The sequence below is a fragment of the Microcaecilia unicolor genome, chromosome 9 (assembly GCF_901765095.1).
Source record: "Microcaecilia unicolor chromosome 9, aMicUni1.1, whole genome shotgun sequence".
Taxonomy (NCBI): Eukaryota; Metazoa; Chordata; class Amphibia; order Gymnophiona; family Siphonopidae; genus Microcaecilia; species Microcaecilia unicolor.
Genome location: NC_044039.1, coordinates 158,008,767 through 158,036,616, shown reverse-complemented (window position 1 = coordinate 158,036,616; position 27,850 = coordinate 158,008,767). Strand labels below are relative to the sequence as shown.

The 27,850-nt window shown below is 43.7% G+C and overlaps 1 protein-coding gene across 1 annotated transcript in view; it reads right to left on the bottom strand.

Annotated features, from left to right (window-relative positions):
- Window positions 1–27,850, bottom strand: part of FANCM (FA complementation group M) — a 177,985-nt gene that overhangs the window by 42,876 nt on the left and 107,259 nt on the right. Inside the window, exons 13-16 of the mRNA XM_030213832.1 lie at window positions 27,171–27,323; window positions 18,147–20,199; window positions 2,901–2,986; window positions 2,718–2,783 (exon numbers count right to left, since the gene is read on the bottom strand). Coding sequence (XP_030069692.1) covers window positions 2,718–2,783; window positions 2,901–2,986; window positions 18,147–20,199; window positions 27,171–27,323 — 2,358 coding nt within the window. The remainder of the gene's footprint in view (window positions 1–2,717; window positions 2,784–2,900; window positions 2,987–18,146; window positions 20,200–27,170; window positions 27,324–27,850) is intronic.

Sequence of the window (27,850 nt, the reverse complement as noted above, 5' to 3'; positions counted from 1 at the left end):
TATTCCAGCCCCACTGGTCTTCCCTTCCCGTGTGCGCCCCGTTCTATCCAACAGGGGATCTAAAACCTGATTCATATCCCCGGCCACTATTATGGGGTCTGTTCCATGTCTCTGGCACTGTGCAAAGAGATCCTCAAAGAATTTCTTTCCACCAGTCTGGGGGGCATAAACTGTTACTATCAGGTAGTTTTTCCCTTGCAGATTTATCTGTACTCCTACATAATGGCCCTCAGTGTCTGCAAACAGTAGTTTAGCCTGTATTGCCACATGTTTACTTATCAGGATCGCCACTCCTCCACGTCGTCCCACCGCTGGTGAACAAAACACCTCCCCTACCCAGTGCCTGTGCAATTTCTTATGTTCCTCTAAGGAAAGTCTCGTCTCTTGTAGGCAGGCCACTCCCGCCCCATGCCGTTTCAGGGCGCCCAAAAGTTTTGCCCTTTTTACTGGGGAAGTGACCCCGCCCACATTCCACGATATCAGTCTTGTATTTCCCTTTGGTGACTTAGCCTGTATTCTCCCACATAATTAAGATATCTAAGATTCCACTATATTTCTTTCCTAGGGGTCCCAGCCTCCCCCCAGAAATTTTGTATTGTCGCACATGGCCCACTCTAAGAATTCCCCATGTTAATCTCTGCCACTGCACCAACTTTCCCCTCCAACTCTTCCTATCCCTTACGCTCCACCACTCATCATTGCCATTTTGTGTGCCTATCTGCCCTTTCCCCCCACATCCCTCCCTTCCCCCCATCCCCATCTCCCATTCCCCCTCTCCCCCCTGAAATCTATCCCTGTAACCTTGTCCCATTAACATTGATGGGCGTATGGGGCTTCCCGCCTCCTCCCCCCCCCCCCCCGCTCCCCTGAATGTTAGCTTTCTTTTTTAACACTGGAAATTATCATGTCCGTTTCTCATTATTAGCCTCTCTATGTGATGACAACTGTACCTTCTGTTAATGACTCTCAGTTATAACCAATCATCCTTTGTCTGGGGTTCGCGCCGCTGCCTGTCCAGATTCTTCCAGGTCTTTGACAAACTTTTGTGCCTCCTGTATGTCATTAAATGCTCTCCACTTTCCTTCCTGCTTTACTTTCAAAGTTGCAGGGTATAGTAGCATAAATGTTTCTTGCCGCTCGTGCAATTTCTGGCATAATGGCGTGAATCGTCGACGCTTTTCCTGTAGGGCTGCCGAGTAATCTTGGAATATGCGCACAGGATGCCCCTCATACCGCAACTCATTTCTCTTCTGTCTGAATCCGCGCAAAATCTCCTCTTTGTGCACATAATTGTGCACTTTTATTATTACTGTCCGCGGAGACTGTCGTCCATCTTGTCTCCTACCAATGCGGTGTGCTCTCTCAAGACAAAGTTTCCCTGCGCTGTCAGACAGCGCAAATTCCTCTGATAGCCATGTTTCTAAGACCGATGAAAGCAGTCTGTCATTTACAGTTTCTGGCAGTCCTACTATCCGCAGATTTCCCCGTCGCGACCTATTTTCGAGGTCGTCTAGCTTCTCTTTCAGAGTTTCCACTGTGGCAGCCATGTTTTGGAGCTTGAGCGCCGTAGGCCCCGCTGAATCTTCTATCTCTGATACCCGGCGCTCCAGTTCTCCTGTTCTTTGCGCGGTATCGATCTGCTTCGCCTCCAAATTAGAGACCTGTGTATATAGTTTCTCCAGTTTTAAGTCTATTGCTGCGCTTACTGCCTCGGTAATTTGCTGCAGTTGTTCCGCCGTGAAGGGCGCGCTTCCGCTCGCGTGCTGCCCATCTTCCGCTCCGCTTGGCGCCTTCATTTTGTCCTTGTCTTTTTTAGGTCCTCTACTCGCCATCGTACGCGCTGGCGAGTTTAGATATTTGTCCATAGAGACTTTCTCTGCCAGTATATAGTTGCTGAGGCTTCTCTTCGCTATTTTTCCAGAGTTTTAATGCTTAGTAAGGAGCCAGGGCCTAGGAGGACGCGGGACCACGTCTTCCTCTCTTCAGAGCATCACGTGACCCCCCCGATTTGTTTTAAATTTACTACACTGTAGTTTCATCGCATGCCCCCTAGTCCTAGTATTTTTGGAAAGCGTGAACAGACGCTTCACATCCACCTGTTCCACTCCACTCATTATTTTATATACCTCTATCATGTCTCCCCTCAGCCGTCTCTTCTCCAAGCTGAAAAGCCCTAGTCTCCTTAGTCTTTCTTCATAGGGAAGTCGTCCCATCCCCGCTATCATTTTAGTCGCCCTTCGCTGCACCTTTTCCAATTCTACTATATCTTTCTTGAGATGCAGCGACCAGAATTGAACACAATACTCAAGGTGCGGTCACACCATGGAGCGATACAACGGCATTATAACATCCTCACACTTGTTTTCCATACCTTTCCTAATAATTATCATATTGCCAAAGATTCTTCTGTAACACTAAATGTCTATTTTTATTATATTTCCACTACTCATGATGTATTGTAAGCCACATTGAGCCTGCAGAAAGGTGGGAAAATGTGGGATACAAATGCAATAAATAAATAAATAAATAAATAATACCCAACATTCTATTCGCTTTCCTAGCCGCAGCATGGTAAGCATGTTTTAGAATAACAGGCCAACTTTTTTCAACAGGTTCACAAACTATTGTACCAACATTTTATACTTTTAAGATAAGATAAATAAAACATGTTCCCTCAACACACATTTCATTCTGTCACATTTAACACATTTACTTACTGTGTTAAGTGGATGCTTGCGTTTTTTAACAGCTTGAACTGGTGAATCACAATCACTTTCTGTAACCTTGAAAAAAAATAAAGAACCTAAAATGTAATCACAGACTTAAGATAAGACAGGTAAACCTGCGGGATTTGATCATTTCTATCCACCCCAACCCATTTTTTTTTTTAAACAGCTCACCTCTGGAGATTTCAGAACATTTCCTTTTGCTTTTTTCTTTCTTCTTTGGAAAACCAACTCATCTTCACTTTCGTTACTACTTTCCACTGAGAGGAACCAAATAAGTGATTACAAAAAAAAAAAAAAAAAAAACAAGATTTCACTGCGAGCTTGTGTGTGCTATAACCACACTGTTACTACGCAAATCAATGACGATCAAGAATTCTTGCAAAAAGCCCAAAACATTTCAATATACCAGTTTAGTATAATACATCAACATATTAATGTAGAATTATTAAGGTGCTTATTTTCAAAGTATATGACGTCTCAAAAGGGTGAAGAGGACGTCCATATGCTTGAAACTTCCAAATTCTGATTTTGCAAAAGGCAGGCTAGGGATGTCCAAATATTAAGGGGCGTGTTCTGAGCATGGTTTAGGAGGGACTAGGGAGGGCCTGAAATCTGGATATCCAACAGCAATTACTGAAGGGGAAGAAATGTCCATGTCATTTAAAAAGATGAACGCCCTTATTTAGGCCTGTTGTAGGAATGTCCACATTACAGAAAAGTGTTCTGATTGAGCAACTGTCCACTGGAGGGATTATGGCATGACACCTTCTTAATCCCCCAGTGGTTGCTATCTCCCTTCCTTCTGCCCTGAAAGTGAATACCAGGCTCCATGACAACTTCAGGTATTATGAGCATTCTGAACAAAGCAGTAAGCAGGCCTAAGGAGCAGCCTAGTGGTTAGTGCAGTAGAGTGCAAACGAGAAAATGACACAGTTACAGTTATCGCGGATATAAATCTTTTACCGCCCCATGGGAATGGTAAAAAGCCTTGTTTCCGTGGTAAAAAAAAATCTCCTCCTCCCCTTGGGTGTCACCGACTTACACTTTCCTGCAGGCAGCCAGCAATTCACACAGGCCAGCTCCAAGGCCTTCCCTCCTGTCAAGTTCCGCCCTCTCTAATGCAACTTCCTGCTTAGCGTCAAACAGGAAGTTGCAGTACAGAGGGCGGCATTTGGCAGGAGGAAGGCCATGGAGCTGGCCTTGGTGAATTGCTGCCAGCTGGCTGCAGGAAAGGCAGTGCGCTTACTTACCTTACTGACACATTATACTGTTGCCCAAGTTGCCAGCTTTCTTAATTTCTGTAAATTATTCTTCAACTGTCCATTTTGTACTGGCAGACAATAGTACAGCCCTACCACTATACTCCTTCCCGTCACACATGGAATTTCTATCCATAAGGATTCCATGCTGCTATCTGTTTCATGTATGTTTATTTTGTTTGACTCAATTGCATCTTTAACAAATAGTGCAACCCCCTTCCCCCCCAGTTTGAACCACTCTTATCATTGCACTATGATTCATATCCTGTTGACACAGTGTCCCACTGATTGTCCTCCGTCCAACAAGTCTCTGAGATGCCTATTATATGTACCTCTTCATTTAGCGCTATATACTCTAACTCTCCCATCTTATTTTTTAGGCTTCTAGCATTTGTATACAGACATTTCAAATTGTGTTTTTATGTATGCATACGATATCACAGTAATGATTCCAACCTCCAGTGATATTCACTTGGTGAGATCAGATTTTGAAAGATTTATTTCCATAATAGCTGAATGGTCAATAATCGTCTGAAGCTGAATAGCGATAAAACATGAGGAAAGCTTTCCTTCAGCTAAAGCCCAAGACATTGTCTGCTCACTTATTTATTTACTTACCTACCTAACTACATATGACTCTCTTAACCCACATTTCCCCAAGAATACCATTTGTAACAAGGTTTTGTGCTCTGTACATTTATTTTTTCAGGGGGGGGGGGGGGGAACATACAAGTGAAAAATGTAATAAAATCAAACCGTTGGGATGCAGGAGGGCCCAACATTTTTAGAAGACTGGTCCTTCAGATATCCCAGGAGAGCAATGAGGCACTCTAGGGGGGGCACTGCTATGGACTTCATATAAATGCTCCCAGGTGCACATCTCAATGCTGCTCCCTTTTCTTGTCTGCCAAACCCACCAAAACACATTACCCCAACTATACACCACTATAATAGACCTTATGGGTGAAGGGGTCACCTACATGTGGGTACAGTGAAGTTCTGGTGAGCTTTGGAGGGCTCACAGGTAGAGGGAGGTATGGGCCTTGGGTCCACCTGTCTACAGTGCACTGCACCCACCATAACACTACTCCAGGGACCTATATGCTGCTCTAATGGACTTGGCTATAACATAATGATAACTACGGTCTTAAGAACATAAGAGCATAAGCATTGCCATACTAGGACAGACTGAAGGTCCATCAAGCCCAGTATCTTATTTCCAACAGTGGCCAATCCAGGTCACAAGTACTTGGCAAGATCCCAGAGCAGTAAAACAGATTTTATGCTGCTGCTCCTAAAATATGCAGTAAATTTTCCCAAGTCCATCTTAATAATGGCTTATGGACTCTTCCTTTAGGAAATTATCCCAGCCTTTTTTAAGCCCTGCTAAGCTAACTGCTTTTACCACATTCTCTGGCAACAAATTCCAGAGTTTAATTATTCGTTGAGTGAAGAAATATTTTCTCCAATTGACAGACCTCCACCATAATACCTGTACAGTTAGCAATACTGTGCAAGGACCCTGAACTATTCATGACCTTCTACGTAAACAATTTGATTGCCTAAGTCAGTACATGTAACTCATTGAAGCTGGCCTCACCCGGCTCCCATGAGGTTTCGTAGTGACACACATGATACCACCCATCTGCTATACAGACAATGTGTGCCAGGGCATGATAGATACATCTGACATCTTTATGGTTCTGCAGCCTGATTAGTTTCCTGCTGATGTAGCAAAAACACATCCTTTCTATGCTGGGAACAGAATTGCAGTGGGAAGCACAGAAGCATGCATTTACACTATTCTAAGATAACCTATGCATATAAGTATGAACTGCACAAGACAACTTTGGGAAAGTACCTGACACAGTCCCTGAGCAGTGCTTTGCAGCCAGTATCTGAGAAAAGACTTCCCCCTCAGCTAACAATACTATTTTATTGCCTTTGCCAGATTATTCTCCTGTACTGTAAGTACATTTATTGTGTTTATCTATGATATTCTTTCTGCCGCCATACAATAAAATTTTCTATGTTGTATACTTGATATTGTTGGTTGTGTTTATCCCCGAACCCCTCCCTTCTAAGGGTAGCCAGGTAAGGGCTACCAGGGGAGCTACTCAGCTCCCAAAACAATTCATTTTAAATTTACTACTTAGTAGCTTCTTTGCATGCCCCCTAATATTTTTGGAAAAAGTATACAAGCGATTCATGTCTAACTGTTCCACTCCACTCAGTATTTTACATACCTCTATTATATCTTCCCTCAGCCATCTCTTCTCCAAGCTGAAAAGCCCTATCCGCTTTAGCCTTTCCTCATACGGAAATTGTCCCATCACTCTTATCATTTTCGTCGCTCTTCTCTGTACCTTTTCTAATTCCACTATATCTTTTTTGAGATGCGGTGATCAGAACTGCACACAATATTCAAGGTGCAGGCGCACCATAGTGTGATACAAAGGCATTGTAACATTCTCAATTTTGTTTTCCATTCCTTTTTAAATAATTTCTAACATTCTACTTGTTTCTTAGCAGCCGCTGCACATTGAGCAGATGGTTTCAATGTACCATCAACGATGACATCTAGATCCTTTCCCTGGGTGGTGAATCCTAATGTGGAACCTTGCATCATGTAACTATGGTTTGGGTTCCTCTTTCCTACATGCATCACTTTGCACTTGCTCACATTAAAAGCCATCTGCCATTTGGATGCCCAGTATCGTAAGGTCCTCTTGCAATTTTTCTCAATCCTTTTGCAATTTAATATCTTTGAATAGCTTAAAAAGCAGTGGTCCCAGAACAGACCCCTGCAGAACCCCACTATCTACCTTTCTCCATTGAGAATACCGACCATTTAACCCTACTCTCTGTTTTCTGTTAACCAGTTTTCAATTCACAATAGGACATTACATTCTATCTTCTATCCTATGATTTTCTAATTTCCTCATGAGTCTTTCATGAAGTACTTTGTTAAATACCTTTTGAAAATCCAGATACACAATATCAACCGGCTCACCTTTATCCACACGCTTATTCACCCCTTCAAAGAAATGTAGTACATTGGTGAGGCAAGATTTCCCTTGACTATATCCAAGTTGGTTTTGTCTCAATCTATGTTTATGTATATGCTCTGTAATTTTGTTCTTTATAATAGTCGCTACTGTTTTGCCTGGCACCGACATCAGGCTCACCGGTCTATAATTTCCCGGATCACCCCTGGAACCCTTTTTAAAAAATTGGTGTTACATTGGCCACCTTCCAATCTTCTGGTACCATGCTTGATTTTAAAGATAAATGACATAATAGTTCTGCAAGTTCATTTTTCAATTCTATCAGTACACTGGGATCTATACCATCTGGTTCAGGTGATTTGCTACTCATCAATTTGTCAAATTGCTCCATTACATCTTCTATGTTTACAGAGATTTGTTTCAGTTTCTCTGACTCGTCAGCATTGAATACCATTTCTGACACTGGTATCTCTCCCACATCTTTCTCGGTGATGACCGAATCAAAGAATTCATTTAATCTCTCCGCTATGGCCTTCTCTTCCCTGATTGTCCCTTTTATTCCTTGGTCATCTAGCAGACCAACTGATTCTTTTGCCAGCTTCTTGCTTCTAATACATCTAAAAATATATTATTCTGTGTTTTTGCCTCCAATGCAATCTTCTTTTCAAAGTCGCTCTTGTTATCCTAATTACAATAATTAACTATAAATTAGGACTATAAATGAAGAGATGTGCTAGGGTTGGGTGGGTATAAGGATTCAACTAGGCCCTGCTGAAGGCTGTGAAAGTTAAGTTTCTACTAGAGACTTGCACGGGAACGGGGTTTGCAGGAATCCCGCGGGGATGGAAGCAGTTCTGCGGGAATCCTGTGGGGACAGAAGCAGTTTCTGTGGGGTTTCCGTGGAAGTGTATGCTGCACTTGCGCCAGCCTCTCACCTACCGAGTACCAAGTTCTTTGAATGCCGTCTCCTCCTCCTCCTTGCTTTAACAGCACAGATGTGGAAAGCCTCCATTAAGGAGGTGGTAGAGATACAAATGGTGACGAAATTCAAAAAGGCATGGGATGAACACAGAGGACCTCTATTTAGAAAATGGAAGTTATAAAAAACCTAAACTTAAATGGCTGCATGTGTGTGGATGTGTCGTGTGACACTTACATGGTGACTCTGGCTGTGATGATCTACTGCCGATACCGGGAGACCTGTACGGTCTGTCTCTCATATATGGCAATCTGGTTTTGGATGGGCTGGAAAGGGTTTAGACGGCAACTTTAGTGGCTGGAACATGAGGACAGTTCTGGACAGACTTTTACAGTCTGTGTTCCGCAAATGAGAAGATGAATAGGCTGGAGTGGACTTTGAGGGCAACTCCAGCAGTTGGAACATAAGGATAGGGCCAGGCGAACTTCTATGGTCTATGTCCCAGAAACACCACAGAAAGACCATAATCACATATACAATATCACAGTCATTGTTGATTTAATCATGAATTGATAATGATTGTAACTATTGGGCAGACTGGATGGACCAATCCGGTTTTTATCTGCTGTCATTTACTATTACTATTAATCCTCTCTGCTTCCGGGCTGATGAACAGACCTCAGCTCTGACATAAGCATGAGCATCAGATGTCACCTGACCTACTGGCGCATGCATGTGGTGATCTCTTAGCACACAGTGCCAGTGAATCAGAGAAGTCTTATATGTGCGCACCAGAGTGCTCCAACTTCCGTTCCTTCCTTGCCTGCAGTGCTGCGGCTCAAACCCAGAGACTGAGAGAGCTGACAGGATTTTTTTTTAATGTACCATTAAATTCTTGTGGGTGAGGACAGGTTAAATTCTTGCAGGGACGAGCGGGGACGGGTAAGATTCCCTACAGGGACGAATGGGGACGGGTTGGATTCCAGTGGGGACGGGTTGGATTTCTGTCCCCGTGCAACTCTCTAGTTTCTACCTCTGGCAGCAAGTGTAAAACTAGTGAAAAAGGGTTTCACACTATAGAAACTAGTTGTTAAACTTTGGGTTTTTTTTTTTTAATTCAAACTGTAAATAAACCTGCAATTTCTCTTTTATCCCCAATACTGAGAAAAATAATGTTCACTCACTCAGAGAAATGTCCTCTTCTCTCAGAACTTCTCTTTCTGTGACTGGAGCTGCATTCTAGTGCTCTACCCTCCCCATTGGTTGGATCCAACCTACAGTTTCAACCAGTGGTGTGCTGGTAAATTTTTAACAACAGGCTCTCTCCCCGATCCACCTCTATGCCCCCCCCCCCCCCCAAATTGCAGAGCTGGTTATACCCGGGGAGAGAGCCTGGGGGGGGGCAATACATTACTCTCTCCAGGAAAAAAAAAACATTTTTTTTAAATGCTCCCAGGTTCCAATCTAATTCATGTTTAATGTGGGATAAAATGCCATACATAAGTAAATAAACAGAAACTCTGAACGTTGATTCCCATAACATGATGTCTGTTAGAAGCCCTTTACCAAGAGAAAAAAAATCTCTGCACCAATAGCAGGGTTAGGTGTCCCTATAACCAGCCCCTCCAAATGACACACTGATTACGATTTATAACAAATTACTTTTATAAATTTAATTTTTTTTTAAACAGTATCCTCCCCACCCCACCTACCTATTACAGACCTCTTCCCTGCTCTTCCGAGCCGACGGGCCCCACTCCCAGCGCATACCTGAAGGCAGCATCCCTGGTGGTAAGTGGATTCCTTGGGGCAGGAAAGATCTCCAGTCTTTCTTGCCCGCTGCTGGCGCTGACCCTCCTCCTGTCACATCTTCTTTAAAATGGCTGCCGAGACTTACAAGGGCGGCCTTGCAAGACATCTCCTTCCCTCCCCTCCATCCATATGCATCTCCTTTCTCTCACTTCCCTCTCATCCATGTCCAACTTTTTTCCTCCCCCCCTTCCTGATCCATGTCCAGCATTTCTCCTCTCATCTCCCCTCCATCCATGTTCATCTCACTTCCTCTCTCTTCGCTTCCCTCCCTCCATGTCCAGCATTTGAACTCTCTCCCCTCCCCCTCCATCCATGTCCAGCATCTCAACTCTCTCCCCTCCATCCATGTGCATCTCCTTCCTCTGTCTGCCCTCTCCTCCATCCATGTCCAGAATTTCTCCTCTCTCCCCTAAATCCATGTGCATCTCCTCCTTTGTCTTCCGTCCCCTCCATTCATGTCCAGCCTTTCTACTTCCTCTGTCTTCCCGCCCTCCCCTCCATCCATGTCCAGCATTTCTCCTCTCTCCCATCCTCTCCAATCATGCGCATCGCCTTCCTCTGTCTTTCCTTCCAACATTTTTCCTCCCTTCCCTCCATTCATGTCCAGCATTTCTACTCTCTCCCCTCCATCCATGTGCGTCTCCTTCCCAGTGGCGTAGCCAGAAGGCATAAGTACATAAGTACATAAGTACATAAGTAGTGCCATACTGGGAAAGACCAAAGGTCCATCTAGCCCAGCATCCTGTCACCGACAGTGGCCAATCCAGGTCAAGGGCACCTGGCACGCTCCCCAAACGTAAAAACATTCCAGACAAGTTATACCTAAAAATGCGGAATTTTTCCAAGTCCATTTAATAGCGGTCTATGGACTTGTCCTTTAGGAATCTATCTAACCCCTTTTTAAACTCCGTCAAGCTAACCGCCCGTACCACGTTCTCCGGCAATGAATTCCAGAGTCTAATTACACGTTGGGTGAAGAAAAATTTTCTCCGATTCGTTTTAAATTTACCACACTGTAGCTTCAACTCATGCCCTCTAGTCCTAGTATTTTTGGATAGCGTGAACAGTCGCTTCACATCCACCCGATCCATTCCACTCATTATTTTATACACTTCTATCATATCTCCCCTCAGCCGTCTCTTCTCCAAGCTGAAAAGCCCTAGCCTTCTCAGCCTCTCTTCATAGGAAAGTCGTCCCATCCCCACTATCATTTTCGTCGCCCTTCGCTGTACCTTTTCCAATTCTACTATATCTTTTTTGAGATACGGAGACCAGTACTGAACACAATACTCCAGGTGCGGTCGCACCATGGAGCGATACAACGGCATTATAACATCCGCACACCTGGACTCCATACCCTTCCTAATAACACCCAACATTCTATTCGCTTTCCTAGCCGCAGCAGCACACTGAGCAGAAGGTTTCAGCGTATCATCGACGACGACACCCAGATCCCTTTCTTGATCCGTAACTCCTAACGCGGAACCTTGCAAGACGTAGCTATAATTCGGGTTCCTCTTACCCACATGCATCACTTTGCACTTGTCAACATTGAACTTCATCTGCCACTTGCACGCCCATTCTCCCAGTCTCGCAAGGTCCTCCTGTAATCGTTCACATTCCTCCTGCGACTTGACGACCCTGAATAATTTTGTGTCATCGGCGAATTTAATTACCTCACTAGTTATTCCCATCTCTAGGTCATTTATAAATACATTAAAAAGCAACGGACCCAGCACAGACCCCTGTGGGCCAACAGGTTGTTTGGATGGGCACTAGAGAAACACCTGCCACCTGATATGCCCTGCCCACGCCCCTACTCCTACTGCACACCTACCCCACTCCCAATAACTTCAATGGGAGTAGCAGTGCTGGCCTCAGTGGCTGCAGGCCACATTGAGAGCTAGGGGAAATATAAGAGAGTGCACTCTTCATCCTCCACTGAGCCACGGTCCTCCAAAACACATATATTTCCCCCAAATATGCTCTAAATATTACAGTGGGGCCCTAAAACATCAATACATCTCTCAAGAAAACTGAACAAGCCAAAGTACTATAGAATATGACATAGAAAATTGATGCTAACAGAATACATAGAACACAAATGCCAAATGCAGAATAAGTGATCACAAATCATAAACAAATTAAATCAAAATCCCAAGAGGCCAGACCTTGCATTTAGCACAGCACAGCACAGAGAAATACAAAGAGATGCATTTTCTCCTATACTGTGCAAAATATGATAGCACATGCAAGAGACAGTATTAGGGGAGGTACAACTAGGGCAACTGCGTTTGGCCACCTAGCCAGAGAGAACCCCAGGCCAGCTGGAAGCTGAAGGTGCAGCCTGTAAGTAAGCTTTTGTGTCCCCTCCCAAATTTCTGCCTTGGGCCCCAGCCATATCCAGCAGGATGTACATTTCAAATCTGACATATTCTAGTCACAAAATAGAAAAATAAAATTCTTTTTTCTACCTTTTGTTGTCTGCTCATTTTATTTTTCAAGTCATGTTGGTCCCAGGCTCTGGTTTCTACATCCTTCTGTTTTCTCTTAACTCACTCACCAAGGTCTCATGTCCATTTGATATTTCTACTCTCTCTCTCTCTCCATGTCCACTATCCATCTTCTTCCATCTCTGTACCTCTATCTTCCTCCAAGTTTAGTATCTCCCTTTCTCTGTGTCCCTATATTTTTCTGTCCACCTTCTCCCCTCTTTTCGTCCCCAGTGCCAATATATCTCTACCCTCTCTGACCCTACCTCATCCAGCTTCTCTCCCTCTCACTCCCTCCCCTTTCCAGCATCTGATTTGGTCGCTTGAATCCCTGCCCACCCACCCCGCCCTCCCTTCTTCATGCTGTAGGTTTAGTATTTGTTCCCTTTTCCTTCATCTCCTTGGTCTGGTATCCGTTTCCCTTCCCTCCCTCCTTGTGCTGTACCAGCAGGTCTCTCCCTTCCATCCAGTTCTCCTCCCCCTCCTCATCCCACATCCTGCCTCCTTACCTTCTCACTAGCTCCTCTTCCCACATCCAGCAGCTCTCTCCCTTCCATCCAGATCCCCCCCTCCTCTTCCTCCAGCAGCTCTCTCCCTTCCATCCAATTCCCTCCTCCTTTTCCTCCCATGTCCAGCAGCTCTCTCCCTTCCCTCCAGTCCCCTCCTCCTCCCTTGTCCAACAGCTCTCCAGCCCCTTCCTCCTCTCCCTCCCATGTTCAGCAGCTCTCTCCCTTCCATCCAGTCCCCTCCTCCTCTTCCTCCCACATCCAGCAGCTCTCTCCCTTCCCTCCAATCCCCTTCCTCCCACAAGTCCAGCAGCACTATCCCTTCTCTCCAGCCCCTGTCCACCCCCAAGTCCAGCACTTAGTTCTGCCTTCCTGATCCTGACGGGCCCGGGCCCAGGCCCAGCCACCCAACATCCCTCGCTGTCGCTGACTTTCCTCCCGCGGCTCTGGGTACAGCAGTCCATGAGCGTTGCCTGCGTGCCTGAAATTCTTCTCCTCCCCGCCGCTGTTTCCAACCAGTGTCTCCTTTTCCCTTTCTATCCATTATCTCCCCACTCTCCCCCTTTGCAGCATCTCCCAACTCCCTCATTCATCCCCTTCTAACCAGTGTCTCTCCTTCCCTCCAGCATATTCCCCTTCTATTGTTCCCTTTTCCTTCCAGTGTTTCCCCTCCCCCTTCCATCCAGCATCTTGTCCTCTCTCCCTCTTTACGGCATCTCACATCACTCTTGTTCATCCCTGTCTCCCCTTTCCTCCAGCATCTTCCCCTCTATCTCCCTGCCATTGCCTCTCTCTGTCTTCTTCCATTTAGTGTCTCTCCTTTCCCCCTTCCCTCCGGTGTCTCTCTCTCTTCCATCTAGAATCTCCTCTCTCACTCCCCTTTCCTTGTTACAGCCATCCAGGATTTCTTCTCCCCGGCCTTGCCTCTCACTCACTCTCTCCGGCTCATTCCCCGCCTCTCACTCACTCTCTCTACCCCCCCATGGGGCAGGAGTAAGGACATTGATGCCCAACCACTAGCTTCTCCTCCTGGCCACTACTGTGGCGGCCTTAAGGAATCACAAGTTTCCATGCACTGCCTTGCCCTTCCCTGTCTCTCTCTCCACCACCCCTGTGTCCCACTGTGGCTGCAAAACAAAATGAAAAATGTGCGCAGGGCTGTAACCCTGCATGTTACCCTCGGTCCATTCAGCATTCTGTTTTTCACCCGTTGCTGGCAGCGCTACCATTCACACAGGCAGCTCTGCTTTGCCGCGTCCCACCCGTTGCCGGCAGCTCTGCTCCCCTTTGCCACATCCATCCAGCCCTCTCTGATGCACTTCCTGTTTATGTAGGGCCAAATGGACACTGCAGTGGGGAGTGGAGCTCCCTGTGTGAATGGCAGTGCTGCTGGCGACGGGCGAAAAAAAGAATGCTGCAAGGACCAAGGCAGCGCCGGCAGGGAGGACAAGAATTTCAGGGCAGGCAAAGCTGAACGCTTCCGGACAGCCGGAGCCACGGGAGAAAAGGCAGCGACATGCGAGGGATGTTGGGTGGCTGGGCCTGGGCCCTTTCAGGCCCACCTGTGGCTACGCCCCTGCTCCTCCCTGTCTTCCATCCATGTCCAGCAACTCACCTCTCTCCCCTGTCCTCCCCTCCCATTCATGTCCAGCGATTCTCCTCTCTCCCCTGCCCTCTTCTCCCATCCATGTCCAGCAATTCTTTGTCCCCTATCCTGCCCTCCCATCCATGTGCAGTGACTCGCCCTAGCCTCCACCTGCCCCCCCCCCCTTTTCAGCCCCCGAGTTCCAGTCCCAACCCCAGCATTGGCTCACCTGCCAGCCCTCAACTCCCCAATAGCCCTCCTTTCCTTCCTGCTACCGCCCTGCATTTAAATCTTTTATTTTTACCTCATCTCGGCGGAAGTGAAAGCAGCAGGCTCACCTCCAGCCTTCCCTTCACTCTCAGTGTCCCACCTTCTTCTGATGTATTTCCTGTTTCTGCGAGGGCGGGACACTGAGAGGGAAGGGAAGGCTGGAGCCGAGCCTGCTGCTTTCACTGCCGCCGTGACTTGAGGTAAAAATAAAAGATTTAAACGCAGCGCAGTGGCAGGAAGGAAAGGAGGGCTATTGGGGAGCTGAGGGCAGGCAGGTGAGCCGGCGCTGAGAGTCTGCGACCCTGCAGCTAGGGGGGAGGAGGGGGGAAGAGAGGCAAGTTGACTCGCTCTCCCAGAACAACCGGCTCGCAAGGTGCCAAAAAATGTAACCACCGGCTCTTGTGAGCCGGTGCGAGCTAGCTCCAGCACACCACACTAGCAAGGAAACAGGAAAGGCAAGTAGAATTTAAGACCTACAGATAAAGTTTTTTCAACTCTGAAAAACCTGCATATATGGTAGTCACCTTCCTAGCTTCTGAAAATGAATTTAAAAATAACAGAATTAAGAAAAAAGCCAAACAGTTGGGGAAGTTGAGGGGTGCAGCTTTTGGAGGTGGGTTAGTTTTTTGGGGGCTGGGAGAAATGGGAAGATGCAGTTTGAAAGGAGGAATTCCCTAACTACTATGTTTCACAGCATGTAAGTTTCTATTCTATAGAAGCTGAACTCCTATAGAAATGCACTGGACCATATATTTTTTTAGGGTAGGGAGCGAGTGGGCATCTTAGACCAATTTAGCCCATTTTCAAACTCTATATGCAGTTTTACCAGTTTTGCCAACTTACCAAGTCTCATCCTATTCTTTTAAACTTTCCCAAAGTTATTTTGCTCCCAGAAACACGAATGGACATTCTCAACCCCATTTGCATAATTCTTTCCAACATCCATTGGGTTGGAAAAAATAAAAACAAAGGTTTTTCAGAGCTTTAAATATAGGCACATTTTAACTGCAGCTTTCTTTCACATTCTATTAAGTTTTTGAACTGACTGATTTTAAATCTAAAGGTCTGCAAACTGATTGTAGATCAAATTTTTATGAATACAAAATTATCAGTATCTAGATATAGACGGAAGTGTGTGGACTTTATACTGCTTCCAAATTTGCATAACTCTACAACCATTTGTTAGAAGAAGAGGATCCACTAGAGTATAGTCTAGTGGATCCTCTTCTACTTGTATCCCACTGTCAGTTGGTGTATCTCAGGGATCTGTCCTGGGACCTCTTCTTTTCTCCATCTATACTTCTTCCCTTGTTACTCTGATCTCATCCCATGGTTTTCAGTATCATCTTTACGCTGATGACTCCCAGATCTACCTTCTCCACACCAGAAATCTCAGCCGAAATCCAGGCCAAAGTATCAGCCTGTCTGTCTGACATTGCTGCCTGGATGTCTCAGCACCATCTGAAACTAAACATGACCAAGACTGAGCTTCTTATCTTTCCCCCTAAACCAACCTCTCCTCCTCCCCCATTCTCTATTTCTGTGGATAACACTCTCATCCTTCCTGTCTCATCCGCTCATAACCTTGGGGTCATCTTCGACTCCTCCCTCTCCTTCTCTGCACATATTCAACAGACTGCTAAAACCTGTCATTTCTTTCTCTATAATATCACCAAAATTTGCTCTTTCCTTTCTGAGCACACTACCAGAACCCTCATCCACACTCTTATCACCTCTTGCTTAGACTATTGCAACTTGCTTCTCACAGGTCTCCCACTTAGCCATCTCTCTCCTCTTCAATCTGTTCAAAATTCTGCTGCACGACTAATATTCCGCCAGTGTCGTTATGCTCATATTAGCCCTCTCCTCAAGTCACTTCACTGGCTTCCTATCCGTTTCCACATACAGTTCAAACTCCTCTTATTGACCTATAAGTGCATTCAGTCTGCAGCTTCTCAGTACCTCTCCACTCTCATCTCTCCCTACATTCCTCCCCGGGAACTCCGTTCACTGGGTAAATCTCTCTTATCTGCACCCTTCTCCTCCACTGCTAACTCCAGACTCCGTTCCTTTTATCTTGCTGCACCTTATGCCTGGAATAGACTTCCTGAGCCGGTATGTCAAGCTCCATCTCTGGCCGTCTTCAAATCTAAGCTAAAAGCTCACCTTTTTGATGCTGCTTTTAACTCCTAACTCTTGTTCACTTGTTCAAAACCCTTATTTTATCATCCTCACTTTAATATTCCCTTATCTCTTGTTTGTCCTGTTTGTCTGTCCTAATTAGATTGTAAGCTCTGTCGAGCAGGGACTGTCTCTTCATGTTCAAGTGTACAGCGCTGCGTACGTCTAGTAGCGCTACAGAAATGATTAGTAGTAGTAGTTGTTACCTGGAATCAAATGTATACTTCTAGATCAAGTGTTCTCAATCCAGTTCTTGGGACACACCAAGCTAGTCTGGTTTCCAAGATATTTGCAATGAATATGCATGAAAATAAATTTGCATGCACTGCCTCCATTGTATGCAAATCTATCTCATGAATATTCATTGAATATCCTGAAAAACTGACTGGCTGGGTGTATCCCGAGGACTGGGTTGAGAACCCCTGTTCCAGATTACAGGAAATCACTGGAACAAAAGTTGTGAATGCAGTATTCAAGGGGAACATTTTAGAGGAAAAGACTTAAATTTTTCATTTGCTTACTTTTTCTTATTTAGCCTTTAGAAACTATCATCCCTTAGAATAAAACTGGTACAATTATAAAAACTTTAATGTTTATGGAGACTTTATCCCACTAAAAACATTTAAAAGCAGTTAGCTTAGCAGGGTTTAAAAAGGTTTGGAAAAGCTCCTAAAAGAACATTCCATAAGTCATTATTAAGATGAACTTGGGAAAATCCACTGCTAAATTCTGAGACAAGCAACATAAAATTTGCTTCACTCTTTCGGGATGTTGCCAGGTAATTGTGACCTGAATTGACCACTGCTGGAAACAAGATACTAGGCTTGATGGACCTTCAGTCTGTCACAGTATGGAAATAGATTTAAGCAATAGTCACAATTCAGACTTCTTGAGCCTGCTATCTTCCTGAGTGCTCTGATGTGAAAGCTGAATACTGGAAGAAGACTGAAGACAAAGCACGGATAAAAGAAACTAGCTGGGTCCATGGATGTGATGCCTGCCTCCTTACCTTCTCACTAGCTCATCATCACTCATCAACTAGAAAGTTTCAATTCTACAAAAACAATTTTTCAACTGATTGTTTAAATAACATACATTTGCATTAAAAAAAGAGCATACTATAAAACATGTTTCAGCTTTTTTTTCCCCCCCTTCATCACACAATACACTTCTGGTCTATTATGCTACCAGTTAATGCACGGTAACACTATTTACTGCAGCATCATTTTATGCAGTGTGTCCTGTGGCCAATAATTTGAACTAAATTGCATCAGCACACACTTAATACATAATCCCTAAAATGATATCGTCTTTAAAATGTTGACAGCCAAATTTTAAAAATATGCAGAACACATTTTTCCTATTATCTTCAATATTTTCATTACCTTTAACTGGAGCATTACATTGGGACTGAAAATTCTCCTCCTTGTTAGGCTTTGTGTTACTTGAGAAGTCCATGCTGTTAGCAAAGGCTTTATTTAGCAAAATACTTTTAACAGCCTGGGAGCCAACTTTCCTCTTTGATGTTGGTGTCAAAGACTTGTCCCGTTGAAGCTTACAAAGAAAATCAGGTGGTGTTCTTTTGCTAAATCTACCATTAATAAGTTTTTTACCAATTGGTGTGGAAATTAAAGCAGTGGATACACCACCATTAGGAGATTCAGACACTTTCTTTGCTGGCAGATGCAAAGGAGAAAACAGTGAAATATGCTTCTCAGACATTATTTCATGTCTAGCATTCTCACTTAGTGAAGTCACTGGTGAGCACATATTTTCTACAATTAGACTTCCATTTCTCCAATGTGGCACAGCTGGAGAACTCAAATTTGTATCAGATATGTGCTCATCTCTTGCTGACCTATTATTTGCAACGCTATTTTGCATGTCACCCGCTTTCATATTGTTATTCTGATTTATACCATCTCTGTCTTCAGTCAGGTCATCATCAGAATCCTGAATACAAAATCCAAGATCAAAGTTAACAGAAAAGAGTTCTTGTGAGTAGTTGATATCATTATCTACAGATTTTTCCAAAATTTCAGAGAAATGACCAGTTATTTCAGGACCCATTAACTCGCCAAGCTCTCCTTTACTGCACTCATTGTAACTACACGAATCAAAGATTTTTGAAGAGACAGTTGGTTTAATAGCTGGTACATTATCATGCAAACTGGGCACTGTTACATGTTCATTGGTACAAGAAGAGCTTCCTTGGTCAGCCTCAAAAAACAGTTCATCTTCAAATAAATCCATGCTGTCATTTTGGTCTTCCACGGAATATTTTGCGTGATCTTCACCACACTCTTCATACTCATCAGGTCCAGCCCAAGATTTATCTGAAGTAGTACTTTTCTGTGCATAATCCATTGGTGCAGTCATTTCATGCTCAGGTTCCACATCTTCCTCATTATCACAATCAAACATCTTGTCCCAGATAGCATCAACAGTTACTTTAACATCAGCTTTCAAATCATCACTTATTTGTGAGGAACTACTTGTAGAGAGACTCAATTTAGTGGGTGCATTTAATGTCACTGATTCTTCAGAAGTCATGAATAAAGTGGACACAGCGTGACAAGTGAATTCTGTATCTTGTTTCTTCTCTGTTCTTGTAAGAAATGACTTCCTGCCTAATGGACTAGAGTACAGAACCTTATCTTTTGCTTCTGCTTGTGTTTTTTCAAGATCACAGAGCATATCCAGAGGAGGAGGAGATTGTGATAAAAACCTTTTCACATTTGTTAACACTGTTTTCACCTTGGAATTATTGTTATCTATAAACTTAGCTGCAAATACACAACAGCTATGCTCTGTCTCAGATGGATAAAACATACTAGGAGAAACTGAAGGTATCTCATCAGTGAAACTACTGTAACCAGAATCTGCATCAATTCTACCAAATGGCTGATGTCTGAGCTTATTGCTCAGTGCTTCTGTATGGTTTGTGAATGTACCACAGTGTTCTCCAAAAACATCTCCTTTGATAGAAATATCACATAGCACACTGGATTCCCCATGGCACTGTTCAATGAACACTTCTTCATTCACTGTTTCATGAGGCAGATTAGTAGTATCAGATCTAACTATACAGTCCATTAAAGGGAATGCACTGACATCACATACACCTTCATTTCTTTGGGAAGATGAATACTGTTCTATGAGACATGGTGTTCTCATATTATAGGCAGACAATCTGTTGGTGCCCTTGGAACTGGATTCTTTGAACAGGGAAATAAATTCTTTATCTGGATTAATAAATGAGGATGAAAATTTTGTTTTTTTTGAGTTATCAGTTAAGTCTTTGGTGGACAGAGGCAACTTTTGGGCAGGTTTGTTTTCAGTCATGGAAGGGATACATTTGGTATGTAAAGCTTTTGTTCTAATAATGTCATCTTTATGTAAATAAGTCATCAGCTCCGAGTCATATGTGCAGGCACCCTAAGGCAAAACAAGAGAAAAATAAAAAGTATGAATTATTGTATAGATGATAACACAAGTGACAAATTCTTAATACTCAGTCTGAGTATTTACAAGTTTATAGGACCTAGCTGTCTTAATTATAAATCCCCCCCCCCCCAAAAAAAAAAAAAAACCCTCAAGCAGAAGACTCTCTCATGTACCAAATGTGATATGAATATATAGAAGTCACACAACAGGCTTGTACTCTGTGCCTGAAGGATTTTCCCTCTCATCCTTTTGTTAGATTTGCAACAGTGATTCTTATTGTAAGATACACCTTTATGCTAGAATACATGCTACTCGTGGTAGATCACTTGAACGGATTAAATTTTATGGTTGTCAAAGATAAATAATTTGAAAATCCTGTAAGATTTTGGGTTGATAAAAGGTATTTGAATAAAGATGAACCAATAAGAAAACCAACTGACTTGTACTATATGTTTTCCTACTTAAATATCTTCTTATATTGTTATTTACAAAGTTCAAATATGTTATACACAATGGGGGGGGGGGTAATCCTATAACTTAGCACCTCCAGTCAGGCACACCAACACTGCATGCTGAGCAACAATTATATAACAGCAATCTGTGCACCAAGAAGCCATTATAGAACACTAGGATAGACCTGAATTGATGTGCCTGTATTTAGGCACGACCATTTACACCAGCTCTATGACAGACATAAATGGGTGCACCTAAGTGCGCCATGCAAAACACATTAACACAGTATTCTATAAGTTATGCAAGTTAGAGACACACCCATAGCCCACTCATGCATATGCCCTACAGCACTTAGGCATGACCTTACAGAATAGTGCCTCTGACATGTTTTGTTGTTCATATGTGTGTGCGCCATGCTATGGAATTTCCCTGATTTTGTTTTAATGGAAATGGTTGATATATTTTACCCAAATTGTTCTACCAGATATTACTTTTGTCTATTATACCTCAGATAGTAGCTAATTAACTAATTAGTCAACATAAGCCCAACATATCAGTGCCATGCAACTAAATCAAGATGCAAAATGTTACTTTGAAGAGGAACTCCATACTCAGAATTAAAGAAAGCTCAACATCCAGTCAGGGGATAGTACCATGGGTACGAAAATATATGGGTGATCAAACAACGGTGAGCTATTCTGCTTTAAAGTTTCTGCTATAATTTTGTACAACAGGAATGCAATGTAGTCAGTAAAGCCCCCTCTATTATTAGAATGAAGGTGTCATATAACACCTTTGCCCTACCCCTAGCATCAACCTGGGGTTAATCCTGTGGCCACCTGAAGGGTCTCACCCAGCATTGCCCAGGCCCGCCTGTGCATTTGCACCTAAGCTGGCCTACCCTCCACCCACCAGCTGGGTCCCGCTTACCTCTGGACGAGTTCCTATCAGCCAGTTATTTCCCAGGGGGTTCTAGGGGCACTGGGGCTATAATCCCAGGGGTCCCACAGTTCCTAGAAAACACCCACAGACAGAGAACCACAAAGTGCCAGGATTCTTAGTCAGTCCAGAACAACAGAGCTAACAAACTAATAGGTTTATTATCAAAAAAGTAGAACAGTAAATGGTAAAGGTTTTAAACAGCAAACAGGAACAGGTAAAATAACAAGGATTTGGTGTTAAATCTAGCTGAACACTATTTACTACCCAAGTAGTACCTGGGGCGATCAGAAAAAGAAACTGCTCATAGGGAGCAGACCTCAGCACAGAGGTCTAACTCCTTCTATACTCCCAACTGAGACTGGGGAGTTCTAGCACATTTTGGGCTAGGTCTTTGGCTTCAGGGCCAATCAGGGCACAGAACATTAGCACCAACGATGTTTGACCAATGGCAGTGCAGGTTACTTTTCCACCTCAGAGATGTTTTTTTTTCCTTTTCCTTTGGGGATGTAGATACAAAGAAAACAGACCTCTGCTACAGCGATAGTGCAGAGATCTGACACCACATGTAGGCCAACCAAGGGAAATATGCTGACGGCGAAAAAAAATGCCAAGGCTTTAACCAACAGATCAGGTAACTGCACACCCATCACCTCTGGATCTAAGTGAAATGTGCGTAGGAGTGGCTCCAAATAGAAAAATCAAAGGGGAGAGAGGACATTCTTGAGGCGTTCCTCTCTGGATTATAAAAGCCGAAGTGGGGGTCCCATTCACCAACAGTCTGGCCCGAGGGTTAGTGTACAAGGCCTGGATCGCATTTCCCAGCCACCCTCCCAATCCCACATACTGGAGCACTTCCATCAGATATGACCATTTGACTTGATCAAATGCTTTTTCAGTGTCCAGGCTGACCAATAAGAGTGGGACATTTGTAGCCGTGCTCTGAAATTATTACTTTAGTAAAAGTAAAATTAACACATGTTTTCCTGTACTTCCTTACAAGTAAAAATTACCAAACTTTTACTTAAGTACAGCAACTAGTTACATTTACTTAGGGCCCTGTTTACTAAGGTGCGCTAGAGTTTTTAACGTGCGCTAATGCTAGAGACACCCATATATTCCTATGGGTGTTTCTTGCATTAGCACACACTAAAAACGCTAGCACGCCTATAGCACAGCTTAGTAAAGAGGGCCCTAAGTTACTAGTCAAAACTTAGGGGGGGGGGGGGGGGAAGAGATACTGGACAACAGGAGGGAGTGAAGAATGGAGGGTGAACAATGTTGGACCATATATACAACAAAATGTTAGTACAGGAAAGGTTAGACCTAAAAATAAAATCAAAATAAGAAGAAATATAATCAAGAAAAAGCAAGTAGATATTTTGAGCTATTTAGATTAATATTCCAGTTTTAATCTAACATGAGACTATATGAAGTGGCACATTGTGTCAGCGACCACAACTGAGGGATATTTTCTTACCACTCTCAATCAATCAGTATAGAAATCCCAATGTTAAATATAGGTCAAGGAACAATAAGTAGCTCTGCTTAAGAAGAACTAAGCCATTTATTTCTCATATGATTACTTCATCTTTTCCCTCTGGAACGGTTCCAGAAGCCTGAAAGCTTGTAATTCTGAGACCTAACTTCAAGGATCCTGTAGGATAATTGCACAGATAATAAATTACCTGTGTCCAGGTTCCCCTAAGCAGAACTATCTGCAAGCAAATAATCCTGAATTAGGTCTAGGGGTGGGAACCTTGGAACCTAGCCAAATACTTCCGTTAGAAAGAACTGTAGCTGAGACCGTAGGCTGATATATATATTAGATTTATTATAGTATGTCAGGTAAGAAAATAGAGCTAAGGTATACAAAATAGAACTCTGCAAGCTTTGGCTGATTACAAAATTACTGGCTGATAAAAATTACACTCATACGTCACACTACTAAACACTAATTCTTATTGGTTACCAGGTAAAATTACACCACTGATCAGTCACACTATGTTACGAGGTAGTACAATTATTAGCAGCTTCTCCTAATCACAAGTACGACAGCACCAGCCTTCTGCTCAGGTAAATACCACTAACTAGCCCCCGACTAGTAGGAAATGAATCTCCGTGTTTCTCACCAGGCTTAGACCTCAGGGTCGTGTCTCTTGGGAGCTGGCACGGGACACCTCACAGACTCAAGCTGGATTCACAGCGAGTCTCAGTCGCAGCTGGAAGGGAACTCTGCAGCAGATAAGGAGGTCACAGGTCACGCAGGGCAGGTACAGCTGAACCACGATACTTTCCTCCAGATACACAGTTCATCAGTTGGTGGACCTTATTAGGTCTCACTGGTCTTCTTTTTACCTCCACCTTCTTCCAAGGCTTCTTACTAACTCTTCTTTGTTCCCGCTCTCCCCGTACCTCTTGGTCCGGTGGCTGCAGGAACCAAACTGGATCTTCCTCAGCTCACTGCCTGGCAAGAACAGTCCATTGTTCTTGACCTTCAAGTTGTTACATTTTGGTATGCATTTTCTGTTTCTCACCCGCCTTGCTGGAGCCAGCCTCTCAGGGAGATAAGGGGGGCCTGGTTTGCCCACAGCATGTCCTTGGTGTTGAGCTTCTGCTGTAATTTTCCACAAGCTGCAAAGCTGTTTCTTGCTGACACAGAGATGTGTGGGTCAGAGTGTACAGCCTCCATTTTGCTGTCATAGGATTATACAGGCCAAGGCCCGCAAGGTGAGACACACAGGGAAATACTCCTACAATCCCTCAAAACCTGTTTCAGACAAATGTAATTATCGCCCCATTGCCAATCACCCATTCCTTAACAAAATTGTGGAGACTATTATCCATCCTCAACTTCAAGATTTCTTGACAAAAAACAAATACACTTCATCCCAATCAAACTGGCTTCAAGTCACACTATAGTACTGAGACTGCTTTGCTTGGCGTTACTACATATATACATCATAGTCTGGACCAAAATAACTCAGTTATACCATTATCACTTGACCTTTCATCAGCCTTTGACATGGTCAACCACGCTCGACAGACTTCATCAAAAAGGTATTCGAGACTTAGCATTTACTTGGTTCCATTCACACCTCTCTGATCACTCATATAAAGTTCACTTTCAAAATTTGGTATCAGCACAATTTTCATTAACCTCCAGAGTCCCACAAGGATCGATTTTATCACCTATATTGTTTAATATTTTCTTAACACTACTCCTTAAACATGCTCAGTCTTTAGGCTTTACTGCCTATGTCTATGCAGATGACATTCATACATACGAACATAAGAATAGCCATACTGGGTCAGACCAATGGTCCATCTAGCCCAGTATCCTGTTTTCCAAACAGTGGCCAATCCAGGTCACAAGTACCTGGCACAAACCCAAATCGTGGCAACATGTCATACTACAAATCTCAGGGCAAGCAGTTGCTTCCCATGTGTGTCTCAACAGCAGACTATGGACTTTTCCCCCAGGAATTTGTCCAAACCTTTTTTTTAAACCCAGATACGCTAACCGCTGTTACCACATCCTCTGGAAAAGAGTTCCAGTTCCTATCTTCTAACTATATAAATGACAAGTGAACGACTCACCCGCAAATGCGCAGTAGAGACTTCCCTCTCTGTCCCACTCTCGCGTCAAGACGTGATGACGTCAGAGGGCGGAACAGAGAGGGAAACAGACGTTGCCGCTGGAGCCTGGAGACGAAGCAACATCGCCGGTGCACCAACCTCCATTCCCTCCCCCCATTCCCGATGTCACCGCCGCTCCCACCCCCCTCCGTATCGGGTCCCCTGCACTGACATGACAGCGCCTCTCACCTCCGTGTGGAAGCACTGCACAGCGCTTTCACACGGAGGTGAGAGGCGCTCTCATGTCAGTGCAGGGGGCCTGGCATGGAGGAGGGAGGGAGCAGCGGCGAAGAAGGTAGCTGGACATGGGGGGAGGGCAGGGGGAGAGAGGAGGGTTGCTGGTCATGGGGAGAGAGCAGGGCAGAGAGGAGGGTTGCTGGACATGGGGGGGAAGGGAAGGGGAGAGAGCAGGGTTGGTGGACGGGGGGGGGGGGGGCTAACGGAAAGAGGAGGGTTGCTGGACATGGGGGGGAGGGCAGGGGAGAGAGCAGGGTTGCTGGACATGGATCGATGGAGGGGAGGGGAGAGAGGAGGGTTGCTGGACATGGGGGGAGGGCATGAGAGAGAGCAGGGTTGGTGGAGGGGGGGGAGGCCAAGGGAAAGAGGAGGGTTGCTGGATATGGGGGGAGTGCAGGGGAGAGAGAATAGTTGGTGGACAGGGGGAAGGCCAAGGGAAAGAGGAGGGATGCTGGATATGGGGGGAGGGCAGGGGAGAGAGGATGGTTGGTGGACGGGGGGAGGCCAGGGGATAGAGCAGGGTTGCTGGACATTGATGGATGGAGGTGAGAATTATTACATTTTGCAAAACACAAATCTCGCCCATTTTAACGGGCTTAACAGCTAATATATTATAGACTATAGCAATGCTCACATGATTCAGAATATTAACCATAGTCTGATACAGATATTTGATTGGCTGCAATGTAATAAAATTGATTCTTAATCCAAATAAATTCAGCTGTGTTATTTTTTTCAAACTGTCCCAATGCCTGTTCATCTCAGTCCATTCTTCTCAATTACCAAGTACAAAAATCTTAGGTGTCATTCTGGATGAATCACTTTCCTTTCAGCCACAAATTACTAGTGTAATTAAGCACTGTTTCTATAGACTTTGGCAAATTTGCTCAATTCGTTTTTCTATTGACTCATCAGCGTTAAACATACTTATTCATTCCTTTGTCACTAGCAAACTTGACTATTGTAACTCACTCTATATTGGTCTCAAAACAACTGATATTAGTTCAAAACACCGCTATCAAACTTATTACTGGAAAAAAGAAATTTGACCACGTCACCCCACTCCTGAAAGCGGCCCCCTAGCTTCCGTTGCCCCACCGTATCATTTATAATGTTTTACTTTTAGTTTATAAAACCCATTTGTCTGGTGAACCACAATATCTTTCTCATATGCTAACCCCATACTCAAATTCAAGAACATTGCAATCATTGTTTCAAAACCTATTGAAAGTGCCATCATTCCAAAAAATAATTCAACAACACACTAGGGAGGCAATTTTCTTAGTTCAAGGTCCTGAACACTGGAATAAATCTCAGTCACTTCAGGACCAGACTTCTCTTAAAAACTTAAAATAGAATTGAAAATGTTTCTCTTCTCTTATACATATCCCTAGTCTCTCCAATGCAATCCATGGAAGTTCAGCTTGTTAGACCAAGCAGGCTAGATTAACCCCTCCCTTATCTATTCCCTCTTCTTCTATCCTTTTAAAATTGTAGTTCTCCCCCACCCTTCCTCCCTCATGTTTTTTTTTATTATTCTAAGATTGGAAACCTTCTTGGGCAGAGAACCACCTAAATACTGTATTTGATTACAAATCAGCTCGCGTTCAGATTTGGAAGGTGTATAATTAAAACTAAAATCCAGATTCAAACAGTAGTGTATATGTCAATTAACACATATATGTAATGCCTACCTCCTCATGCCTCATCAGTTCTATCTTCTCCATTATACTAATAAAATTATTGCACCGATCTGAGTGATCAACCATATGGGTAGGGAAAGGACGATTCTGCCAAATTCTCCATTCAGTCAAAGAAAGTTCATGAATGTTTTCATTACAAGATTCCTATATTTGAAAAGGACAGAAGATGTTAGAACAAAAAACCTAACACACACACGCATTTATATATATATATATATATGCATGAACCTAAATAACCACTTTTAGCCACAAAGTGGATAAAATGCTTAAGACAATGTGCTGAGATTTTAATATATTTTAAGAGTTAGGCTTGCTCAAAAGGTCTAATTAGGATTATATCACGTTAGGTTTAAGACAATATAAAAGTTCCGCCCCTGTCATGTTTGTTTTGTATCCCATAATCTATACTAAAGTTTTACAACCTATTTTAGTTTTAGTACTCCAAGTGAAAAATTCTGTCCAATTTCTTCTAGGTGAGCCCAGGCTGTGCTTCAGAAACTATGCATCACTCTTCGGATAACTCCTGCTGCATCTCTCTTGTAGCATACAATTTTGAAAACGAAACTTTTCAGGGAAAAGCAAGATAAACATTAAATGTGACTCACTGCAAGAGAAAGATGGAAGAGTGATTATGCACATGATCTGGTGGGGAGAGGTAAATACAGCATGTA